Source organism: Mauremys mutica, chromosome 8 (genome assembly GCF_020497125.1).
Source record: "Mauremys mutica isolate MM-2020 ecotype Southern chromosome 8, ASM2049712v1, whole genome shotgun sequence".
NCBI classification, from domain to species: Eukaryota; Metazoa; Chordata; order Testudines; family Geoemydidae; genus Mauremys; species Mauremys mutica.
The window spans coordinates 104,863,942-104,885,876 of NC_059079.1; the positions used below are offsets into that span (position 1 = coordinate 104,863,942).

Consider the following 21,935-nt stretch of genomic DNA (forward strand, 5'->3'; position numbering starts at 1 on the left):
CTTATTAACACTATATATTTATGAATAAATACTGGCTACACTTAAACTCATGCTGTACATCTGTGTATCATCTACGCAAATTTGTAAACATTAAGTCCCTCTCTGCTGTGATATCCATTGCACAAACTAGCAGATAAGGTGCAGCTCCTTCCCAAAGGCTGTCAGACAGGATGCAGATCAGTATGACTACCTCTGGACACAAACAGGGTAGCAGTTTCTGCATGCCAAGATGCCCCAGTCTATTCCTTGCACTAATATTTGACTAAGATAAAACTATGCATTTTTCTCCTTTCCCAGATACCACACATCTTACACTACAGAACAACAGAGTCATATACAGTACACATGTTCCTTATTTAACTAAGCAGAGCACATCTGGAAGGGCTTGAAGGCCACTTGGTTATCTTCAGGTTGCATGTCAAAGCCCCAAGATAAAGATTTTTATAGTCTGCATTTGCTGCTCATTCAGGGAGATGTTCACAAAAGTCACCGCTTTTAACTAAGAGCAACTGAAAAATAATCTTTGTAGGAAGAGAAATCCTGCACTGGTTGCACTATAATACTGTAGTTAGTGGTAATGGAGGCATGTTACAATGAGAGTCATGGACATGCTGTTTTAACTGGTTTTAGATCTGACTTGCGGCCAAAATAAGCCTTATGGTAGCACATAAATTACCATGCCATAACATAAGTGTACATACTTCTGAAGTGCGTAGGGTTAGGATAAGCCTTTCTTCTTTTTAAATTTTTTCTGCTCAAGGAGCCCACAACTCCCCCCACCCCAGTCACTAGTAAACACACTGAGCACACTCCTGAACTCTTAAAGGTTTTGTGTGTATTGAAATGATCTGCACTATCATATTCTTTGGTTGATTTCACCATTCATTAAAAATAATTTATTGAATGCAAAAATTGCACTCAGTAGTGTCCTAGCCTCAATAAAAACTGAAGCAGCAGCATTTTCACTTCAGTGACCTATTGGTCCTCCCAAATCCTAGAAAACCATGCATAATAACCTACATTTTCCAACAAAAAAAGGCTTAAAATGATATAAATTATAAGCCAAGCCCACAAGAGCTACAGCAGACTGTATTTCAACACAAGCAGCAATAAGTTGTTAAGATCCATTGCCTCCCAAACGAGCTGTAGAGAGCAAAGCATTCTTTTTCATAAAGGGGAAAAAAAAGTTACACCTTTGAGTGCCTGGGCTAAAGAAAATTTTAAACTAATGAGATTCTTATAGGGGATGGGAAGCAAGTAGGAGCGTATCATGCTGCTGCAACAGATAGCTATTGTAACTGAAGAGACAGGCTCACAGCCCTGGAGTGTCTGCTCATGAACAGCAGGATCTACCAGAGAAAGGATTTATTTTGTGGAGTATTTAAATATTGGCGTCATGGGACTGATATGGAGAAGAGGAAAGCCAGCGTAAGGGTTTGGGGTTTTTTTTGTTGGTAATGCTAATGTGACTTCAGCAAAGGATAACACAGGCCTAGAGATGGCCTTCTTTGTGCTGAACTTTGTGCTGTAACTTAAACAAGCATGTGGTGTTGTGAGAAAGCCACAGATTCACACAGGAGGCATTACAGAGAGCAGAACAAATCATCCGACAACAGAGTTACCTTCCCCCCCTCCCCGACTCATACAACCTCCTCCTCATTTCTTGGCAGGAATTTGTGGTGCGTGTACACATCACAAAGGAGGTTTCACAAACCATTTCGACAGGATGCATTCTGTCATGGCAAAAGAGTCTATCCCGAGGCCGCCTGGATGGATCCAGCTGGTGGAAGCCATTATGGGAGCAGTGGGCCAAGGCTGAGCTCCACATGATGGGTGAGCCAGATGACCTCAGAACTCTGATCACCTTCCTCACTGGGGCGGATTGGAGCGGCCAGATTTTTAAACTCATGCTTCATCTTAAAGCTCACGGTCACTTCGCCCTCTTCTTTCTGTGGAGTGACCTTGATGAAAACTCCCACCTTGTTGGCCTTTCTGAAGGCTACAATGCTGCAAAATAAGAAACAGAGTATTAGATCAGCAAGTCTTAAGCAGCTTCTCTCTTTATGGGGCTGATGCAACATCTCTGGACAGATCTTTAAGTTATTCTAATACCAACTAGTAACTATACAATTTTTCAAGTATTACTAGTGGTTGTAAACTCTGCTTGCAAAGTTAGCATGATTCTCCAGAGAACAGACAGCTGGAACAGCTGCTTTCAATCTGCAAGCTGACATTGCAATGCACAATCTATATAGAAGTGAATGTTTTCTGAACAATCCATACCACAGACTGAAACAACAAAACTCCTACATTGCTCAAGCTTGACAAAAGCCTATGTGCTGAGGAAGAGTAACGGAAGAGGAAGTTGCTGAATATAAGCAAGTACTGCATGCCAAATTATCCCCCAGACATGAAAGATGGAAAACTCACTCAGGGTCATCTTGAAAATCCTGAGGTTCTGCCAACTCGTCATATTCTGCTGCAGCATCTTTGCCAGCTAGGATTAGCTCCTTGGGAGGAACTACCACCTGCAAAACAGTATTGAGAAGGACAATGCTGAAAAAATCCCATCTGCATATCTAGCATTACAGTAGGCACTCCCTTCTGAAGGCTAGTCATGCAAGGGAGCACCACAGAGGAAAAGGAGAAGAGTCCTCTGGTTTTCCTCCTTATCAAATGGTCACTATCACACTTTCCCCTTGGATTAGAAAGTTACATCTTCTGAGTTATGGATGCGGATAATAAACCTGTTGAAGGTGATTCACAACTGTTCTCAAATTTTACATTGGTGATATTAATGCACTAGGTTTAAGGTTTAAACCACCCACATAAGGAGCGTGACACATGGCTGAGACTGATGTACATGAATCCTCCTGTAGCTTATGAGAAGTTGGGTGCTGCTCAGCCCAGCCCATATGAAAGCACAGTGCACTGGAATAGGTCTCTGCATTATCAGATTGTACAGCAAGAAGGTGCAATACCTTAGCAGTACTGTTGATGTCATCAGGGTCTCCCTCCTCACACTCCATCAGTGTGACATGGGTGAGGTTTTCCACTGGATTGGTCAGAGTCAGAAGAACTTGGCTCTCCTGGTGGGATACACAGGCAGGATGCACAGTTTAGGAACCAATTATACTGAAAAAGCAGCTTTCACTCTTAGAGTTCTGCTTTCTAGAGCTGACCTCCAGCTGGCTAATGTTGCCTTCAAAATGATGTCACATTAATTCCCTGAAGATCTACAGAATACTCCGCTGCAGTATACCATCCATCCTCCTCATGGGACGTACGTATTCAGAAAAAGGATGCTATGCCATGTTACACTTATGAAGGGCACTTCCACCTCACTATTACAATTTTAGAGTGTGAAAAAGTATAATAGGAATTTACTCTGACTCCCAACTCAATTAGCTCTCATTCCTGATATACTGGTACATCTGTGACATTCACCAGTATCATACTGTACTGTAGTCAACTCATTCAAAGTGAAAAGATGTCTTACCCACCTCATCCCAGACCAAGATAAGGACACCACTGGTAGATCTTGCCATCCCTTAGTTATGGTACCTTCTCTGAACTGCAGTAGTTGCTGTTTAACTCCATTCCATTTAGCTATGATATATGAAGCTAATGCCATCACAAACCTCGTCCCTAATCATGCCAGAGGACCTTTTTAAAATATTGTGGAACCACCATTCATACTCTACTTTCCACCCTAAGGGGACATGAAAAGAGAAGCACTGACCTTCATGTAGCGCAGGTTGGGAATGGACATGATCCTCACCTCAGGGATGTAGTTGCTACAAATGAAAGACATAACGTGAGTCTGCTCTTACCAGTACCCTTTCCGTCAGGAGTCCACCTACACAGTCAAAGATATTCATCTGACTTGTTTAGACTGTATGCTTTGGTTTGTTTAAAAAGATACATTTCAATCAAAAGGATTATACAGAACAGACAAATCCAGTGCTCTGTAAATAACTCCCATCAACTACAACCTTATTTTGTAAACAAGAGAGTGTCTTTTTCAGATTGTTCAAACTCTTAGTGAATTTCCTGAGGATAACCTCACAATACGTACCCTCCAGGTAATTTAAAAAACACAAGTACGCTGTAATTGTCCCCAAAAGCAATGGATTCTACTTGAAACCTGTTTATGCCAGGATAGCTTTTGTGCTCATTTGCATGATGCCACCTAGAACAACATCTCAATGCTGAAGCATCAAAGATCATCGTTTTTGCTTAAGTTTTAAATGAAAAAGCCATAATTTTTCATAGCTGGTGCTTGTTGATCTACATAATCTTTGGCAACACTCTCTCCACTACTGCATACAACATTCTGCTAGATATATTCAAAAAAATTCTTGGGTTACTTAAGGAAACATTGCATGAGCATCTGTGTGTCCACAACTAGTTTCGGTTACCATGTTATTTTTTACACCCCCAGCTATTTCTAAATTTTTAACATCAAGACCACTGCTAGGCCTAAAAGAAGGTAGGTTTTTAACTAGATATTAATACACAGCAAGATACTGCTCCCCCCATCCATTCCCAGCATACTCACACAGCAACCAGTTGGATTTTGAATTTGATGGATGTTGGATTGAATTCTGGTTTACTCAGATTATGTTCACATTTCTAAAAGAGATTAAAAGATATTATAAACATCACCAAAGCACACAGTGTACAGCCACACAATAAAGAATAGGAACTGCAAGTATCACAGTTTGGATGTTCTATTTACTAATTCGGTTGGCCTAAGGATCTAGTACACACAAATCGTCCTGAATTTGGTCTAGGCATTTGGTCGAAATTCTGATAAATTGAAAATGTCCAGTTCCAGTGCTATCTTGAAAACCTAAAAATTTGGATTCTCTCCCCGTTTTCAAAAAACAAATGGACAAGCAACTACATAATGCAAGACTACAATCTCATCACAAATCTGCACTAAACTGGAGTTACTACAACCCTTTCCTTCAGATGAAATTAAATTGTATTCTTATTTGTTGTTGATAATATGTAGCACCTAGATATCATTTTACATCTTAAAAATACTTTAAAATATGAACTAATTACTCCTCAGCAATTCTGGAAGCTAGATAAAGATTATCCCCATTTGCTAGATGGAAAACAGATATGTTGTCCAAGGTCATATAGTGAATCATCAGCAGAACCAGGATATGAATTCAAGACTTCCTGGGTTCTATGCCTGTTCTCAGTCCTCTGCTTTTCTGTTAGGACACTGGTTGAAATGTCAAAGGGAATCAGTATTCTGCATTGGGTCATATCAATGGTAACCGACTTTCCATGTTTACTGACTAGGTTTGTTGTTTGTTTTTTTAAACAAAAGGCCATTTTATAATACCAACTATATAAACTACTCCCAATCTAACAATGAGTTAAGGCATTTAAATCCAGATTTTCAAAGGTATTTAAATCCATAAAGATGCAAACAGGGGATTTTCAGACATGCCTAAGCAAGTCGTCCCTGGGAGTTAGGTGCCTATCGGCTTCTTTAGGCACCTTTCAAAAATCCAGCCCTTAGTCTCCAGCCATGTGCCTCACCTTGCCCTACAGGTATAGTGGGCTTATTCTGCTTCACCAGGCCCTGATCTAGTTGTTTGTTAGACCTTTTCTTATTCCATGATCCTTTAGCACTACTGTGGGCTGGAACTTTCAGAGACAAAATGCAGTTGCAAGTTAGTTTTCCAGTTGGGTCCCCACAGTTTAGGATTCCAAAGCCTAGGAAAAAGCTACTCTCTGTATCCGGTTACCTACCCGACAGCGCAGGGAGCGTTTGATCAGAAGGTGCTTATGGCGCGGGTAGAGCTGGGAAGCACAGATTGGCTGGAAGTCAGGCTGCAGAAGACGTTGGTGCAGGGTAGTCACTGGGCACATATTTGAAAACAAAAATCCAAATTTACTTCTCAACTAGAGTCACATTAAATCATGCAGTGTGTTTGAGACACTATGGTATGCTTTTGCTACATTTAAGGAACTTTACATCAATGCTCCAGTAATTCAGTAATTGTCCTGATCAAAAAATTAAGATTTCCAGTAGTGCATGGACACAAAGATAGGACAGCTGTACAAAGAAAGAGCAAGGCCCAGGCGCTGTAGACATAGGTATGATAACGATGACAGCGAGCCATAGAACCGGGGACCAGACTTCTAAAGCCACTGCATGACTATTCAAAATGTTTTAGGCATAAATAGGAAATAGCACTTGATCGCAGCCTTGAAAAATATTCTCCCCCAGGGAAAATACCATTTTCTTTGCTTTTTTCATTATCAAACCAGTTGGGCAGTGCACTGTACAAGACAGAAATAGTCTCTGATCCAAGGAGTTTGCCCAGTTCAGACTCATGCACCAGATTACCCAAAAGGTGTATTCCTAAAGTAGTGCAAATTTCTTAAATATTTGCTTTTGTGGATTTGAAAGGAGAGGATGGACATTTGGCACAGCGCGTAAGTAGCATAACTCAAAATAGAAAATCTAGATTATTGTTTGAACTTCATATTTTATACTATTCACTCCCAAAGTTCCTCAGCCAATTTACAATGACTTGCCAACGGAGGAAAAATCCAGCTAAATAATCCAAGAGAGTGTAGATAAACTATTTAAAACTTATGCCAAAGTAATGCACAATTGTTATTATAAAGCTCGGTGTACAAGTCTACTCCCTATCAGCACAGCTATTTCCCTCATTTCCTGTTATTACTAACAAGGACGTCTGCTCTTTTCCTCCTCCAAATGCTGCCAGTTTTCCAAAGCAAACAAAGTCATTAACAAACTGCAATCACAAGGATGCAAGAAGACAGTTCTGACTTTTCAGACGCTCACTTCCACTTTTCTTATTAGACAATGAAGTCTGACCTCAAGCAATTAATGCTGTAATTTAAAAAGCCAGAGATTTCATCATTCTTTACTAAGTTGCATCACTGCACCACCTGCAGCAATACAATTAATACAACCCTGCAAACATTAAAAACCCAGAAGGATCATTTAATGTGCACAAAGTCTAGGCTGTTCTCAACGGTTAGCTGGTAAGCAGCAGCACAAGAAACAAAATGGAATATTAAGCCATTACCCTCTGTTAGATTTATTGGTCTTGTGTAATAATCCTCAGGCAGAGGTTCCACTTCCTCTACAGCATCAGCGGGCTCAATCTTTATCTCCTTCAGGTCCTCTCCTTCTTTCAGACTAAAGCAAAAAAAAGTAAAGACAAATTAGGGAGTCATTAAACATGGTACACCTTTAATGACTGAAAACATTATACCATAATAAAGTGTCGGATTACACTCAAAACAACAACAAAAAAAACAGCGTTAAGGCTGAGATTCCCTCTTAACTCATATCACTGTCTGAAGTAACTGACTTTCATTAACTTCTATTCAGAAATCTATGCAATATCTATAAAAGCAGCAAAGAGTCTTGTGGCACCTTATAGACTAACAGATGTTTTGGAGCATGAGCTTTCGTGGGTGAATACCCACTTCGTCGGATGCATGAAGTGGGTATTCACCCACGAAAGCTCATGCTCCAAAACATCTGTTAGTCTATAAGGTGCCACAAGACTCTTTGCTGCTTTTACAGATCCAGACTAACACGGCTACCCCTCTGATACTATGCAGTATCTAGGAACAACAGGGTAAATTACAGGATGAGTGACCACATGGAGATTGAGTAGTGATCTCACTCCCTCTGCCCTGGCATTTTACATGATCCCATCTCTCCACCTACTCTAGAGATGAAGCCCTTTTCCAACAATATCAGATAACTTATCCATCTCTCTCAATTTATACCTTTATCTTCCTGTTTATCCCTTTCATCCCTCCCACTGACAACGTGCCAAACCCTGAAAACTCACGAGAGTCCGGAAAGAGCACTGATGGACATCCCAGGCCTCTGACGCTGGAGTCTGGTTCCAAGGCCGTATTTGTCCTACAAGGAGGAAAACAGTACCACCAAATCCAGATCAGCTGTCTGTCGGGACACAGGCCTACAGCAAGCTTGAGCCTGCGACAGCATGACAAGCATAGGGTGCCAAGCAAATGAAAGCAAACTGAAAGTTTCTTAATTTGCAGATTTTCTCTGCAAATCTTGCTGGTAAAAAACTTATGGGCCAGGAGGGGCAGAAGTATACTGTCAAAGATTTGTCAAGCTTTAATTCTTTACTTTAACCACCAGGCTGAACAACTACAATGTGCTGAACTCAGTTGTACTCTTGAAGGCAACTCAGTTATAGTTAGCGCAGAAGTGGGTAAGTGTGAGCATATTATAGACTAAAACACTTTGCACTGCCACCAGAAGTAGATGGAGAAAGTGGAATACAGATTAAAGTTTTGGATGGCATGGGAACTGGCTACCTAAGTCTACCCACCTCTAGGGATGACCATAATGGGCAAGGACAGCTGAGGTGCTCACTGACTTACTAGATCTCAGCTGGAGACAGGATGCTAAAGGTGGAGGACCTGCTGCTGTGAGGCCTAAAGAACCTGACTTCTCAGACCTTCAAGGGACTGCTGCAAGGCTCATCCTATAGGCAAGAATTTGCTTCACCTGGAGCTAAATGACAGGTTTTCATCTGATGGGTTGGGCTGATTGGTAGAAAGATTATTATTGACACCCATACTGGGCAGCCATGTTAGTCTATGCAGGGACTGTGTCTTAGCCAATGCATCGGAAAGTGCCATTTTTCAAACATGTTACGTGTCTGAGGGCCAAAGAAAGAAACCCTAAGTTATTAAATTACAAGCTTTATAATGAAGCTCAGAACGATGTTAAAAATCAAACTGGGCTGGACTTCAGACACACTATTGGTATGTGAGTGGCTTCAATTTGCACTACAAGAGCTTTAACACTAGCAGAAACTGAAGAGACTTACCACTACGTGTATTGTGTGTTGCTGTGAAGAGCCCCCAAAAAAGCAGCAGGTAGCAACGGAGACAAAAAAATGCAGCCATAAGACGAGAGCAAAGGAACAGAGCAGGCTGGTTATACAGTTAACCGAAAGGTTGCAAGCATACAGAGGCTTGTTCTGCTAAATGAAGTAAGCTTCTCTCTAGTAGTTACAAGAAATGTACTATTCAGGTCTGATAAAACTGTTAAGCCCAACTTCAGTTAAGACTTTTAGCAGATAACCAATGTGTGTCAATCCTGCATTAGGAGGACAGGTGGCAAATATCTGATGAATGGGCGTACAGAATCGTACGGAGAAGTATTAACCCTGGTATCCTGGCTAAATTCCAACTCTGGCATTTGTGTTCTCTCTAACCTCCCCCTATATAGTTTCAAAATATAAAGATTCTTCCTATCCTTTAAAAAACACTGGTGTGTTACACAGGGGCAGAACTGCTGCAATGTCCTCACACAAAAAGCGGCTGCATTTCACTGCTAGCTGAGCTGATCCCTTCACACACCGTCTGTGCAGCAGATTATGAGATCCTTCAGGGATTATTAGGTGCAGGGCCTGGGAATTAGTGAAATTCTTGGATGGAAGATTACTGATCCCCTCCCCCCAAATAGGCCTGAGTGACTAAGTATAGGTTCTTTACTTCAAATCCTTCTTGACAGATTTCCTTCCTTTTTTCTGGCAGACACTATTATCCATCTAATTTTCAAAACTGAGGCAGTAAAGAAGCCCTGCTCCTGTGCTCCACTGTTTCTACTCTAGGAGCATCACCGTCCTAGCTCACCGAAAAGGCCAATGGCATGTAGTTTCGGCGTCGCACCAACTTCTTACGGTCCCGCTCAATCTTCTCTTTCTGAGCCAGCTGCTGGTAATACTCAACCAGTTTGTTAATCTGAAGGAAAAAAGGGATCAATTATGTGCTGTGTGAAACACTATGCCAGACAGGCCAATGGCATTCATCCATCTGTTGGGTTTCCCTTCCCATAAAGTATTTCCTACCATTGCCAATACTGGTTTTATTTTGAAGGAAATACATTGAGGAAGCGTAGATGTGTCTCAGTCTTACCACACAATGGGCAACAGGAGCAGAAGTTTCATTGCTCCTCAACACCCTCTACCATGGCTCATCTTAAGACCAATTCTATCATAAAAAATAACACATTATTCCACTTTCACTTCCCAGCTACCACAGTAATGGAGACTTTTTCAGGCTATTGGGTGGAACACACGACACTCTCCAAAGTCATGGAAAATACAGCCTGGCCAGTTGAGAACAATTTGGTGTTGAAGTACAACTGGCAATCTCCTTCTCAGAGACCAACGCGTTTAATAGAGGATGAGGATAGTAAGATATATTATGTTGGGGACCAAGAGAGCTCCAGGCCTAGAAGAGGGGATGACCAGGAAACAACTTCTGTTCACATAGCCAACAAGCGTTTTTTCAAAACAGTTTGCATGTTAATTAAAATAAAAGTGTTCCTGCCAAGTTAAGATCCCTCCTTCCAATGTAGTTTCAATTCTTGGAACTTAGTTTCTGTGTGTGGAACTTTCAGATGAAGTCCAAGAAAGCAAAGTCATGTCTGATCTATGCTATTAAATATTCATGTTTGCAGCGTCGTTGTAGCTGTTGGTCCCAGAACATTAGAGAAACAAGGTGGGTGAGGTAAAATCTTTTATTGGGCCAACTTCTCTTGGTAAAAGAGACAAGTGTTTGAGCTTACAGAGAGCACTTCTTCAGGTCTGGGAAAGGTACAGCTCATACAAGGTGGAACAGATTGTTACTATAAGTAATTAACACACATTGTAATAGACCCTTCAAGGTGAAGTGGCCCGTTAACATCTCTGCAGTTGTAGGATTGAAAAGGGGGGTTAGAGGGTTACAGATTGTTGTAATAAGCCAAACATCCAGTGTCTCTCTTAAATATTTAGTGTCTAGCCACGTTATGAATTTAAGCTCCCAGGCTTATCTTCTGAAGATGGTGTGCAGGTTTCCTTTGAAGATGAGGACTAAGAAACCAGCTATGGAGCGATCACTTTGTGAAAAGTGTTCACCCACAGGTCATATGGTGTTTTTGTCTTATTTTTCTGTGAGAGTTCATTCACACAGTGATTGGCTCATTTCACCCACACAGTTGTTGCTGGGGCATTTAGTGCATTAGAGGAGGGACACCATGTGTTGTGATAGGCATGCGTAGGACCCATGATCTTGAAAGGTGTGTTGTGGGGAGGTATTGCTCATCAGAGCAACGGAAATATGTCTACAGATTTTGCATCTATGTTATGTTAAATATTCATGGCACTTTTCATAAGGGTATTGGTTTGGCCCTAACATTTCCCTCACCACACATGCTTTGTGCTAGTTGGTGGCATTTCAACAATGTTCGTCTGAATGTAGTTTGCACAGAACTTTGGGATCTTTCAGGACAAGAGGCATTATACAAAATATTACACCTGTGGTAGGATTTGGCAGTCTCTGAGGGGCTTTTCTTCTGCTGAATTCAGCCAAGACACTGACCTCATGACTACATGTAACCACAGTTGCTTTCTCAGGAATAACTGAGATGCAAAAATTCACTGATCCAAACATAAGACCAGAGCCTTTCTGTCCTATGCCACCCTCCTAAGGTTTAAGCTTTACCTCTCCCCTTCGCTTACCCTCTGTGTATGTGGATTCTCCGGCTCCTGCCAACCACCACTGGCTGAAACAAAACAAAAATACAACAGTCCTCAGAAGGAGAAGAGTCTCATGCTCAATACTCTGGGCAGCTAGAACAACTGTTCCTAAGACTCAACATCCGTGTTTTCCATGACAAGGCTGTAGATGAGAAGTTGTAGGCAAAGTTTCCATTTTTTTCATGATAAATCTTGCCTGATTGTTGTAATAAGATGCTTGTTTAACACTAAAATCCCACACTAGCAGCTGCCACCAAGAGCAGCACAGATCATGTGAAACACTATGCTGAAATCTTGGAAAGATCCAGGAGGTTCCTCTATTTGGAAGGCTATTCACATGAAGCTTCATAGAGAAGTAGCTTACTTGATAAGTTTTTATACAGCATTTTAAACCAGTAATATGCTTGTAAAGAATCACATTATCTACAGCAACTACAACTATTTACGTAGTTGACAGGAGATGCAATTATTTCACAAGTCATATTCTTTGGCAATCACAATGTCCTTCCAGATGAATCAATATAAACTAGTTTCCACCTCTACCCAAAGTATCCCCGAAGATGTCTCAGTGTGAACAAGAACTGTTGATTAAGTTTTAAAACCATTCCATAAATGAGTCCCAGATTTGGATGCCAACTGCCAGTTTACATAAGGTCACTGAAGAATCATAAGCTGATCTTACTCCCTTCATAGCATAATTAAAATTTCTATTAGTCTAATCATACAGTATTAAAACAATTATTTACAGTACTTTAATCGTGAAGTGAAACACAAGGAAATTAAATGATAGAAAAATAAGTAAAACCCATGCACTAGGAAGAGTGTGGTAATGATTTCGTTACATGACAGCCAAACCTCTATATAAAATAGAGCTTAAATTCTTATTAGATGGCAAGACTAAGAGATCCAAAAATAAGTTTCCATTGCAGGAAAACTCAACATAGCCTATCCACCAGTTTGACATCCAATATTTTTAAATGCAACACGCAAGTGTGTTAGGCAAGTAACAAATAAATCACAGTGTCCCTGCCCTTCAGAGTTTGCAACTGAAGGTCCCAATCCTGCACTCACTCTGAACTGTAGTCACAGGGCAGGCACAGGGATCTGCTTGTGTCAAGTCAGCTCCAGGATTGTGGTTTAACAGTCTAATCTAACTAGTAAAACTGTGCAGATTCTATAATTACTATATTCCCTGCTAGGCAAGGGATTTAATATGCACCGCTACCTCGATATAACACCACCCGATATAACACAGTAAAGCAGTGCTCCAGGGGGGCAAGGCTGCACACTCCGGTGGATCAAAGCAAGTTCAATATAACACGGTTTCACCTATAACGCGGTAAGATTTTTTGGCTCCCAAGGACAGCATTATATCGAGGTAGAGATATATAAAATTGAAAAATGCCTTGAACGGAAAACCTAAATTCAAATACTGACTCTAAAAAGGCTTCAAAATATTCATATTTTGACATCTTAATTGAAGTGCCAGTTTACAGAAGTGATGGAGTTATCATAAAGTACATCACACATCTGTGCTATCAAGCTGATCTACTTAAGAATCTGAAATAATGGTAGTTTGTTATACAGAGAACAGTTCTGATTAAGGGGGAAAAAAAGAGTTCCTAGTTCAACTGGATCTTTTACACTACTGCAGAACAGGGTGAGAAGTACCACTAACTAACTAATCTTAACACTTCTCAATTCAGAGAGTTCCTAAGTGGCAAGATCACTTTTTACCAAGAGGATGGGGTATCCAGCTCAGACTCTGTGGGTAAGTTTTACTAGGGTTACACGCACAACAGACCCAGGAGCAATTTTTGTTATTTAATATCACCGAACAAATGTTCTCTTCCAACATTACTCACTGTCCTGTCTTTAATACTGAGTTACTTACCAACAGACTTATCTGCCATGCCCACATCTCTGGAAGTCCAGCGGCAAAATCCACAGGCCAGGTAATATGCTTTCTTCATTGTAGTCTTGGCTGGGTCATCAGGAAGTGGAGCAGGAATGCTTGTCGCCCTGGTGGAAAGCGTGTGCATGCAGCATGGGCAGTCAAAACAGTTAGCACACCTGTCAAAGACAAGGGAAAGTCATGAGACTGAAAGATCCTTGACAGAACCCTAGTGTTACATAAGAGTCTTAGAGAAATGTTCTCAAAGAACAGCAACTCAGAAGTAAAATGTGCCTTTTTGGTCTCACACAGCAGCTTTAGAAAACATTATGCTCAATAAGGGAAGGAACAGGATTTCATAAAGTCAGCCAAAGGGTGGACAGAATGAGCTGGTAACACTGAAAAACAGTACTAGGGATGTAAGTTCATTCCAAAGCTCATCTACAACATATAAACGTGACGGCAGATGAACAAAACATTATTATAGTGCCAAAAATTATACATAGCACTTCACAGTAAGACACGTTCCCTGTACACAGGGGGTCACAATGTAAGTAAGACAAAACGTAGGATAACAGTTCAGGAGAGGGAGACTGAGAAACTCAGGCATTATGGTGATGGGGCCGAACAGTACATAGATGAGTCAGGGGATTAGTAATGCTGGAGAAAAGATTGCTCAAGGTAAGGAGCTTTAAAAAGGAGAGATTTAAAGGAGGAGACATTGCAGTACAGAAGCAGTCTATCTTACCTATTCTTCTTCAGCTTAGCTTCAGCTGATGGCATATTTTCTAGGCAACTGGGACAATAGTGAGAGTCCACCTGGTGAACAACAGACAAAGAAGTCACTTCATCTCTCATGATGTGTGTATTTCTGGACAGGACAGCAGCAGCTGAAACACTTTGCTGCATGATTTCAAAATGTTTTATGAAAAATAACAGCAATGTGAGGTCAGTGAAGATGTAAGACACATGTTTGATGTTTGAAATTTTTCAGCCTGGCTTGGTAAGGAGTTTCTCCTTAGTATCTTATCACAGAAGAGGGTCTTGTCAAGAAGGATTAAATGCTACTACCTAGGAAACAGGCTAAGTTTAACTGGGCCCTGATATGTTAAAGATTACAAGAGCCTCAAGATGACAGCCATCTGTTTCTGAACTTGAATAATTAAGTCAATAGAGTACTCTTGCCTTTCATCATTTTCCAACTATATGACTACTCTATTTCCATATATGATCACCATGTGTCTAACTTTATTTTGTCATAATAACTGCATGGGTCAGCAATTAATAGTCTGGAAAGTGTTTTATAGCTATCTTGTATCTTAGAGAACAAATCAATGGGAATATTATATCTCCTTATACATCTTTTTATTGACAGAGCTGAACTTAACAAGTGGTAACTGTTATCTGTGAAAATGCTTCAGGTTTTGGACCTTCCAATACAGATTTTTCCTGTCTTAATATGTGATGACTAGCCCAGTCATTGCAGTGAAACAGACTGAGAGATGCAGCCAACTTACTAACCCTTTTACATTGTTAACAAATGCTGACACATTTGAACAAATAGATGTTTTCCTTACATTAGATTATTTCATCTCCACTTCAAGTGCTTTACAAGTCTTTAGATACTTCAAAATGCAACCAACCAGTAGCCTGACTCCAGGAATTTTGGCAGAATATCATTTTAAGATTATTTTTCCAACTTTTGGTTAGGATGTGTCAACATATAGCATTCTTTTTTTCAAAAAAAGATATAATCTGCATATAGAAAACAATATTTCCCTCACATCTTAAGCCTTTAGTATTTTAGGTTTCATAAAACACAATCAGAGCAGTTTTCTTATGACCTTGTTGCTAAATCCACCTCAGAATATAATTGTCAAGAAGTTGCAGCGCTCAAATCAGCAACCTTGGGACCGATACCTCACTAATTAAAATAACTTGTGCAAGCATTTAAACACCTCTTGTGTTTTGTTTGATTTAAACATGATGATCAGGAAAGATTTTCAAGTGTCAGCAGTGTCTGGACAGAGGGTAACCCATTTATCCATAACCTCAGTTGATCACTATCTAGATTTTAGGTGAGAAAAGGGCTTCATCTTGAATGATCATTTTCATTGCTGAAAAACAAACTCCTGCCTGCAAAAATCTTTGATTTCAAATACAAGGGAAAATGGCTTGTCCAGATGAAAATATTTTTTTTTTTAATCCACAAAACAGTACCTCTGAACCCTGAATCTGGACTCAGAGCAAGTCCCAGAGGCCAATGCAAGCTTATCTGTGACAGACAATACACACCATTGTCTCCTGAGGCTATGGCTACACTTAGCGCTGCACAGCGCTGCCGCGGGAGCGCTCCCGTGGCAGCGCTTTGAAGCGCGAGTGTGGTCGGAGCGTCAGCGCTGGGAGAGAGCTCTCCCAGCGCTGTCCGTACTCCACCTCCCCATGGGGATTAACGTACAGCGCTGGGAGCCGTGCTCCCAGCGCTGGGGCTCTGATCACACTGGCGCTTTGCAGCGCCGCAACTTGCAGCGCTGGAGGGGGTGTTTTTTCACACCCTGCTACAGCGCTGCAAATCTGCATGTGTAGCCAAGACCTGAGAAAGGACACTACTCTATCGTGCTTTGCATTCAGTGCTTTGTCTGGGCGGAGGTTTATACCTGACAACCCCCCACCACCCCTCTGAGAGCTTGGGGAGCATCACACCTCCTCCCAGCTTTACAGCGAGGGAAAGCAGCCAAGCGCAGGCCTCGCCCGTGGCCATGCAGCGAGTCTGTGGCACTCAGGAGCTCCCGACTCCCCGGCCAGTGCTCCTCTGTCTACACCCCAGTGGGGCCCTGTGCTGTGCCTACAATGCCAGCAGCCACCCCGGGGTTATCCCTGGGCTGCGGGGGGGCGTCAGGAGACCTTCTGGGGCTCAGGCCATGGGTTCCCTGGCCAAGAATGGGAGGTGGGGGAGACTCTGCCCAGGCCACTGGCGTGGGGGGGGGCTTGTTTGGGGCTGATCCCCTCAAAGGTCGAGACGGGGGGAGGGGGCCCAGCCCACACGAGGCCAGGTGGGCTCCCCCCGCCATGTAGCTCCTGCCTAGGACAAGGGGGAGCCCCTGCCAAGCTGGGCCACCTCCCTGTAGTCCAGACGGGCCTGAGTGGCTCCCAGCCCCCCATGAATGCATTAGCCAATCAGAAGAAGAAGCTGGCCGACAGACAGCGATACAAACCAATCAAGAAGCCAGCCAGAGGCGAACCACCCGCCCCCATGTAGTTGAACCAATCGCAGAGGGCTCGAAAGCTACCTCAACCCCTCCCCCTCGTAGAATACTAGCCAATGGGAAGAACGAGAAAGCTTGAGCGGCAGGCGATGTGACCAATAGGCGCCGGGGGGCCGCCCTCCTCGCTGGCCTCCGGTTCGGCTGGCGGCGGCCCGGCCGCGGGGGTTACCTCGTGGGAGACGCACTCCAGGGAGCGGAGTTCGCTGCAGTAGCGGCAGAAGTAGAGCTGGGAGAGCGGCGCGCGGATCTCCTTTTCGCCGCGCACCAGGTACGAGACCCGCTCCGACTGCAGCAGCGACGCCATCTTGGGAGCCGGGGCCCAGCCGCCGCCGCCTCGCCCCCTCACGTGATCCGGGCGCGCGGCACCCACGTGATCACCCAGCCACTTCCGGGCCGCGGAGAGGCACGTGGTGGGGGTTCAAGGCGGGTAGTGCCCAGGCGGGCCGGTAGGGGGAGCTGTGTGCCCTCTCCGTGTGGTTCTATGGGGCTCTCTGCAGCGCCTCACCAGGCGACGAGTCTATAGGGGCTATGGGGGGTTGGCCCCTAGCACCCCCCCTCCGAGCAGGGGCAGGAGGGATTGTGGCCAGGCGGGGGGGTGCACGGTCCCCCAGCAGCGGCTGTGCCCGTCCTGGGGCGGCTCCCTCGGGTTGCAGGTGAGATGTCTGAGCCCGTTCCTGCCTGCTCTTCGGCTCCGCCGGGTTCTGCTCCTCACCTGTGTTATCCTAGCGCCCAGCCGCCCCGGGGGCAGAGAGCAGGACTCCATTGTGCTTGGGGCTGTACAAATGCCGAACCGAAAGATGATCCTGCCCTTAAAGAGCGTACGTTCTTACGGGGAACTGGGTGGCCACGGCAGACAGACAGGAAACGCAAGGAGACAATAAGACAAAAGTGTCCAACCATGGAGCACAATGATGCATAGGTGCCAAGTTCCCTGTTTTCCCCTGGGTGCTTGACCCCAGCCCCAGCCCCACTCCACCCCTTCCATGTGGCCTCGCCCCTGCCCCGCCTCTTCCCACCCCTGCTCCCATTCCAACCCAGGGATCAGAATTCGCTTGCCATATTGCCAGCATCCGTCATTCAAAAATCCTGATCCAGGCCTAAAAATTTGTGAGATTGGCTTTAAAAATAATGAGATTTTTAAAAACTGAGTTATTTTTATTTGCCTTTTACTTTCTGAGCCTGGCTACACATTTTCAAGTTTTTCTGTGCAACCATAATTGCTAGAAACTTTTTTTTTTTAAGTGAAAACTGAGATCCTCATGCAGGCTTGTCATTCCAGGAGCTGGGGCTTTAAGAAATACAGCAAAATGCAAGACTTGCAGTAAAATTGTGACAGTTGGCAACTCTGCACTCAATTCTCAGGGTCCAAAGAATAGAGTTTTTGGTTACATATGCTGCTCTTCATGTCCAAGGTGCCACATACTATATTGCTCAGACAATACGTCCTTCGACTCCCAAGACTGTTGGCTTTGGCTCAAAGTATGTGAAATTGCTTTATGAAGTTAGATATTGGTAGCTGAGTGACTTACATCAATGCATCAGCCCTTAAGCTCTCAGTAGTGAAGCTGACATGCACAACCAGGAAGGAGATGTAGGTTGGGATGCTGGGTTCCCCCATTACATTTTGTAAAAAGCCTGCCGCCGAGGTACAACAGAAATCAATAACTGAAGTTTATGTGGAACCTAAGCAAAGACAATAAGACGCATGGGTACCCATCTCCTAGGCAGCAGCCGTCTATCAAATGCTGTTCTTTGGGCTATGTTAACAGAGTTAATGGTGGTGGTGCACCACTGAGGAAATAAACAACAGGAAATAAATAACAGTAACTGGCAAAATCATCTGAGGAAATAAATTACATCACTGAGGAAATAAACTACAGGAAATAAAGTACAGTAACTGACAAAATCATTGCCAATCCTCTGAGCCATCTAGTCAGATCAGAGATCCCCCCTTTAATAAATAAGTGCTCAAACAAACTTGGTGCCACCATCTGCTCAGTGCCAACCCGGCAGAACTGTGCCAGGCTGGGATCTTTTTAATTACAGAGAGCCATCATGTCTGGTGAATTTCCCTGCCTTTTACAGGAAGTGCCTTAAAAACCCCCAGACTTTCACCATTGCTCAAAACCATGATGAGTATAAACTGGACCGTGAAGTGCCAGAGCTGTTATGGCCAAGCGACTGGCAGTAGCTCCCTGCCGTAACAGTGCCGAGAAGCAGAGCAGCTCTGCGCTACAGAATTGCCTGCGGGGCAGGAGTTTTCTGTTAACGTGTTGTGATGTCCACCGCCAGGAAATCCAGACTATTTGACTCAGCAGAGCAAGAACATCCTGTTTGTAAAACACTTTACCGTTATAGGTGATTTCGGATGAAAAGAACATATGCTCTGGATTTTGTGATGAACTCTCTCGTTCAAACAGATTGGCTCTGAAGCTGGAACTCATGCCTTTAAAGTGATGTGGTGGCAGTGAACCGTTAATAAACCATACGTATTTGGTACAACAGGCCTTGGTTTTCACTGCTTTTCTACCTCTAAAAAGCAAAGTAACCACACAATGGGTTATCTGTGAGAGTCCCTTGCATCTGTGACTTAATCCGTCATGAATATGTTCCAGATGGATGCTAAGAGCAGGCCTCGCGAGTCATTAAAGTATGGGATTGGGAGTCAGGATATTTGGGTTCTAGTCTCAGCACTTGCCACTGACTTGGTGAATCTCTTAACCGCTCCAAGGATCAGTTTCCCCATCTGTAAAATTAGGAAAATAAGTTACCTCCCTGGGGCATTTTAACTTGTTAATCTTTGCTAAGCGCTTAGAGAGCCTCAAATGGAAGGCGCTACAGAAGCACAGTGTATTAGTAAAACAACAAGGAGTCCGGTGGCACCTTAAGGCTTATGCCCAAATAAATCTGTTAGTCTTTAAGGTGCCACTGAATTCCTTGTTGCTTTTGTGGATACAGACGAACACAGCTACCGCCTGACGAGTATATTATTAAAGTCGCTGATGTGTGCTAGGGATTTCCCTCCCACCAGGCTGGGTTTTTCACGTGTGCTGTTTTGTAATCCTCCACTGGGAAGCGTTGCAGGACAGCGAGAGGCCCAGAAGCACATGTTTGCAGGTCACTGTTAAGCGGGAAGGTTTCCCACTAGAATCTCCTGGGCTTGAGCCAGCTTCACTAAAGGCACAGAAAGTCTTCTGATCTCCCCACATTCTAACCAAGATACATCTCTGCTTCTCTAGGCATTCAGGCAGGTGGGTGTAGTGATTTCAGGTGGCTTCCTGTTACTCAGACACATTCTGAGGTTACAGTCTCTACCCCCCCTGTATTCTTGTCTACTGTGTTCTCATTATTTCCCTCCCCAAATTCTTTCCTGGTTTGGTGTGAGAGTCTGTTTTCCATCCCAGTCCCTTTGAATTGACCCACTCGGTATTCTTTCTACACCCCCTGGTAGCAATGAAATTCTCCAACTCCATTAACTCTCTTTGCTCTTGGTTTGCTTTGTGCTGGTGATATGAGAGCTAGTTGATGCATGGGTGTAAGCAGGAGCAAATGACTTCAGTGGAGCTGCCCCCACTTGTATAGAGCTGGATGTGGTCCACAACGTTTCACCAGCAAGTCAAGACCGAATGGGACTTGCTTGTGAAAAAGCAGCCTCAATTTGCCTCTGCCCTCCAGTTGTTTGTGGGTCATTTTAAGAACCAATGGAACATTAGGGTTGGCAGCATAATCACCAAACCATGCTGTGTGTACCGGATAGTTTCACACCGTTTAAAAGAGAATGATAGCAAAACATCCTGAGGCAGCGTGATCCAGTGGTTAGAGCACCAGCCTAGCACTTAGGAGACCCTGCCTCATCTCCCTGCTCCTTCTCCGACTTCCTGTTTGACCTTGGACAAGTCATTTGATTTCCGTGGAGGTTAGGAGCTTAAATAGTCTCTCTGTGCCTCAGTTTCCCTGTAAAACAGGGATACTAGCGCTGCCCTGCCTCACACGGGTGTTTTGAGGATACAGACTGTGAATTGCTCAGATACTAGGGTAATGGGCATCTAAATACCCCACATAGTCCCTTATAGGTGTACATCTTCCATGCTGCGGCATTCTCCTAGACATTAGAGCAGGAAAAGCCCTACTCAAAACCGGCCCCAGCACCGACCCTTGGGGCACTCCACTTGATACCGGCTGCCAACTAGACATGGAACCATTGATCACTACCCGTTGAGCCCGACCATCTAGCCAGTTTTCTATCCACCTTACCGTCCATTCATCCAGCCCATACTTCTTTAACTTGCTGGCAAGAATACTGTGGGAGACTGTATCAAAAGCTTTGCTAAAGTCCAGAAATAGCACATCCTCTGCTTTCCCCTCATCCACAGAGCTGGTTATCTCATCATAGAAGGCAATTAGATTAGTCAGGCGTGACTTGCCCTTGGTGAATCCATGCTGACTGTTCCTGATCACTTTCCCCTCCTTTAAGTGGTTCAGGATTGATTCCTTGAGGACCTGTTCCATGATTTTTCCAGGGACTGAGGTGAGACTGACTGGCCTGTAGTTCCCTGGATTTTCCTTCTTCCCTTTTTTTAAAGATGGGCACTACATTAGCTTTTTTCCAGTCATCCGGGACCTCCCCTGATCTCCATGATTTTTCAAAGATAATGGCCAATGGCTCTGCAATCTCATCGGCCAACTCCTTTAGCACCCTCGGATGCAGCGCATCCGGCCCCATGGACTTGTGCTCGTCCAGCTTTTCTAAATAGTCCTGAACTGATTCAGTCCCCTCCCACTGCAGGCTTGTTCCCTGCAGTGCATTATCCAGCATCCTAATTGCAAATGTTTCAAGGAGTGAAGCTTCCAACCTTTCCCTCTGGGGACTAGCTCACAACATCTCACTGCAGGATGCTTATCAGCCTCACTTTTCCCTTTCACCCTATTAGCTCCTAGTTATTCCCGCAGGAACCACCCCAAACAACCCCTCTCACTCCACGGTGTTTACACCTTCCCCATGTTTGTAGGCGGCTCTCAAGCCCTGCTTCACTGAGCTATACATAAGAGTGGCTGCAAAACGTGGAGGTGCTCTTCTGGTTTGTTTTTGACTCTCTGAGTGATTGGAGGCAGCCAGGAATGGATGGATTTTTTTTTTCACCCCCTTAGCCTTTCGTATCACCCAGGGTAATGGAAAATTCCATCAGGATT

General features: G+C 43.7%; 2 protein-coding genes across 4 annotated transcripts in view; one reads left to right on the forward strand and one right to left on the reverse strand.

The window, feature by feature from the left end:
- DCTN4 (dynactin subunit 4) lies at positions 1-17,116 on the reverse strand. Of its 2 annotated transcripts, XM_045026452.1 has the most exons (14): positions 16,915-17,116; positions 14,228-14,298; positions 13,480-13,658; positions 11,568-11,611; positions 9,697-9,804; positions 8,886-8,906; positions 7,869-7,942; positions 7,089-7,201; positions 5,776-5,885; positions 4,562-4,635; positions 3,743-3,797; positions 2,982-3,089; positions 2,431-2,528; positions 1-2,007 (listed from the first exon to the last, which is right to left on the reverse strand). In XM_045026452.1, exons 1-14 carry the CDS (start codon positions 17,047-17,049, stop codon positions 1,794-1,796), a joined length of 1,404 nt encoding a protein of 467 aa, XP_044882387.1. In that variant the 5' UTR covers positions 17,050-17,116; the 3' UTR covers positions 1-1,793. The 2 variants fall into 2 exon arrangements, with proteins under 2 accessions (XP_044882387.1, XP_044882388.1); XM_045026453.1 differs by lacking the exon at positions 8,886-8,906 and having other exon boundaries at positions 16,915-17,115.
- Positions 16,881-21,935, forward strand: part of SMIM3 (small integral membrane protein 3) — a 15,642-nt gene continuing 10,587 nt past the window's right edge. For both annotated transcript variants that reach the window (XM_045026459.1, XM_045026458.1), the window contains exon 1: positions 16,881-17,013. The gene's annotated coding sequence lies outside the window, so the exon portion shown is untranslated. The remainder of the gene's footprint in view (positions 17,014-21,935) is intronic.

What these genes read in the sequence shown, in the direction of transcription:
- DCTN4 (XM_045026452.1), bottom strand. Translation starts at nt 17,049, where the DNA reads ATGGCGTCGCTGCTGCAGTCGGAGCGGGTCTCGTACCTGGTGCGCGGC. An exon ending in CCAACCTGCGCTACATGAAG is followed by an intron (nt 3,090 to 3,742) that starts GTCAGTGCTTCT and finishes GTATCCCACCAG; the next exon opens with GAGAGCCAAGTTCTTCTGAC. An exon ending in ACATCAACAGTACTGCTAAG is followed by an intron (nt 2,529 to 2,981) that starts GTATTGCACCTT and finishes ACTGTTTTGCAG; the next exon opens with GTGGTAGTTCCTCCCAAGGA.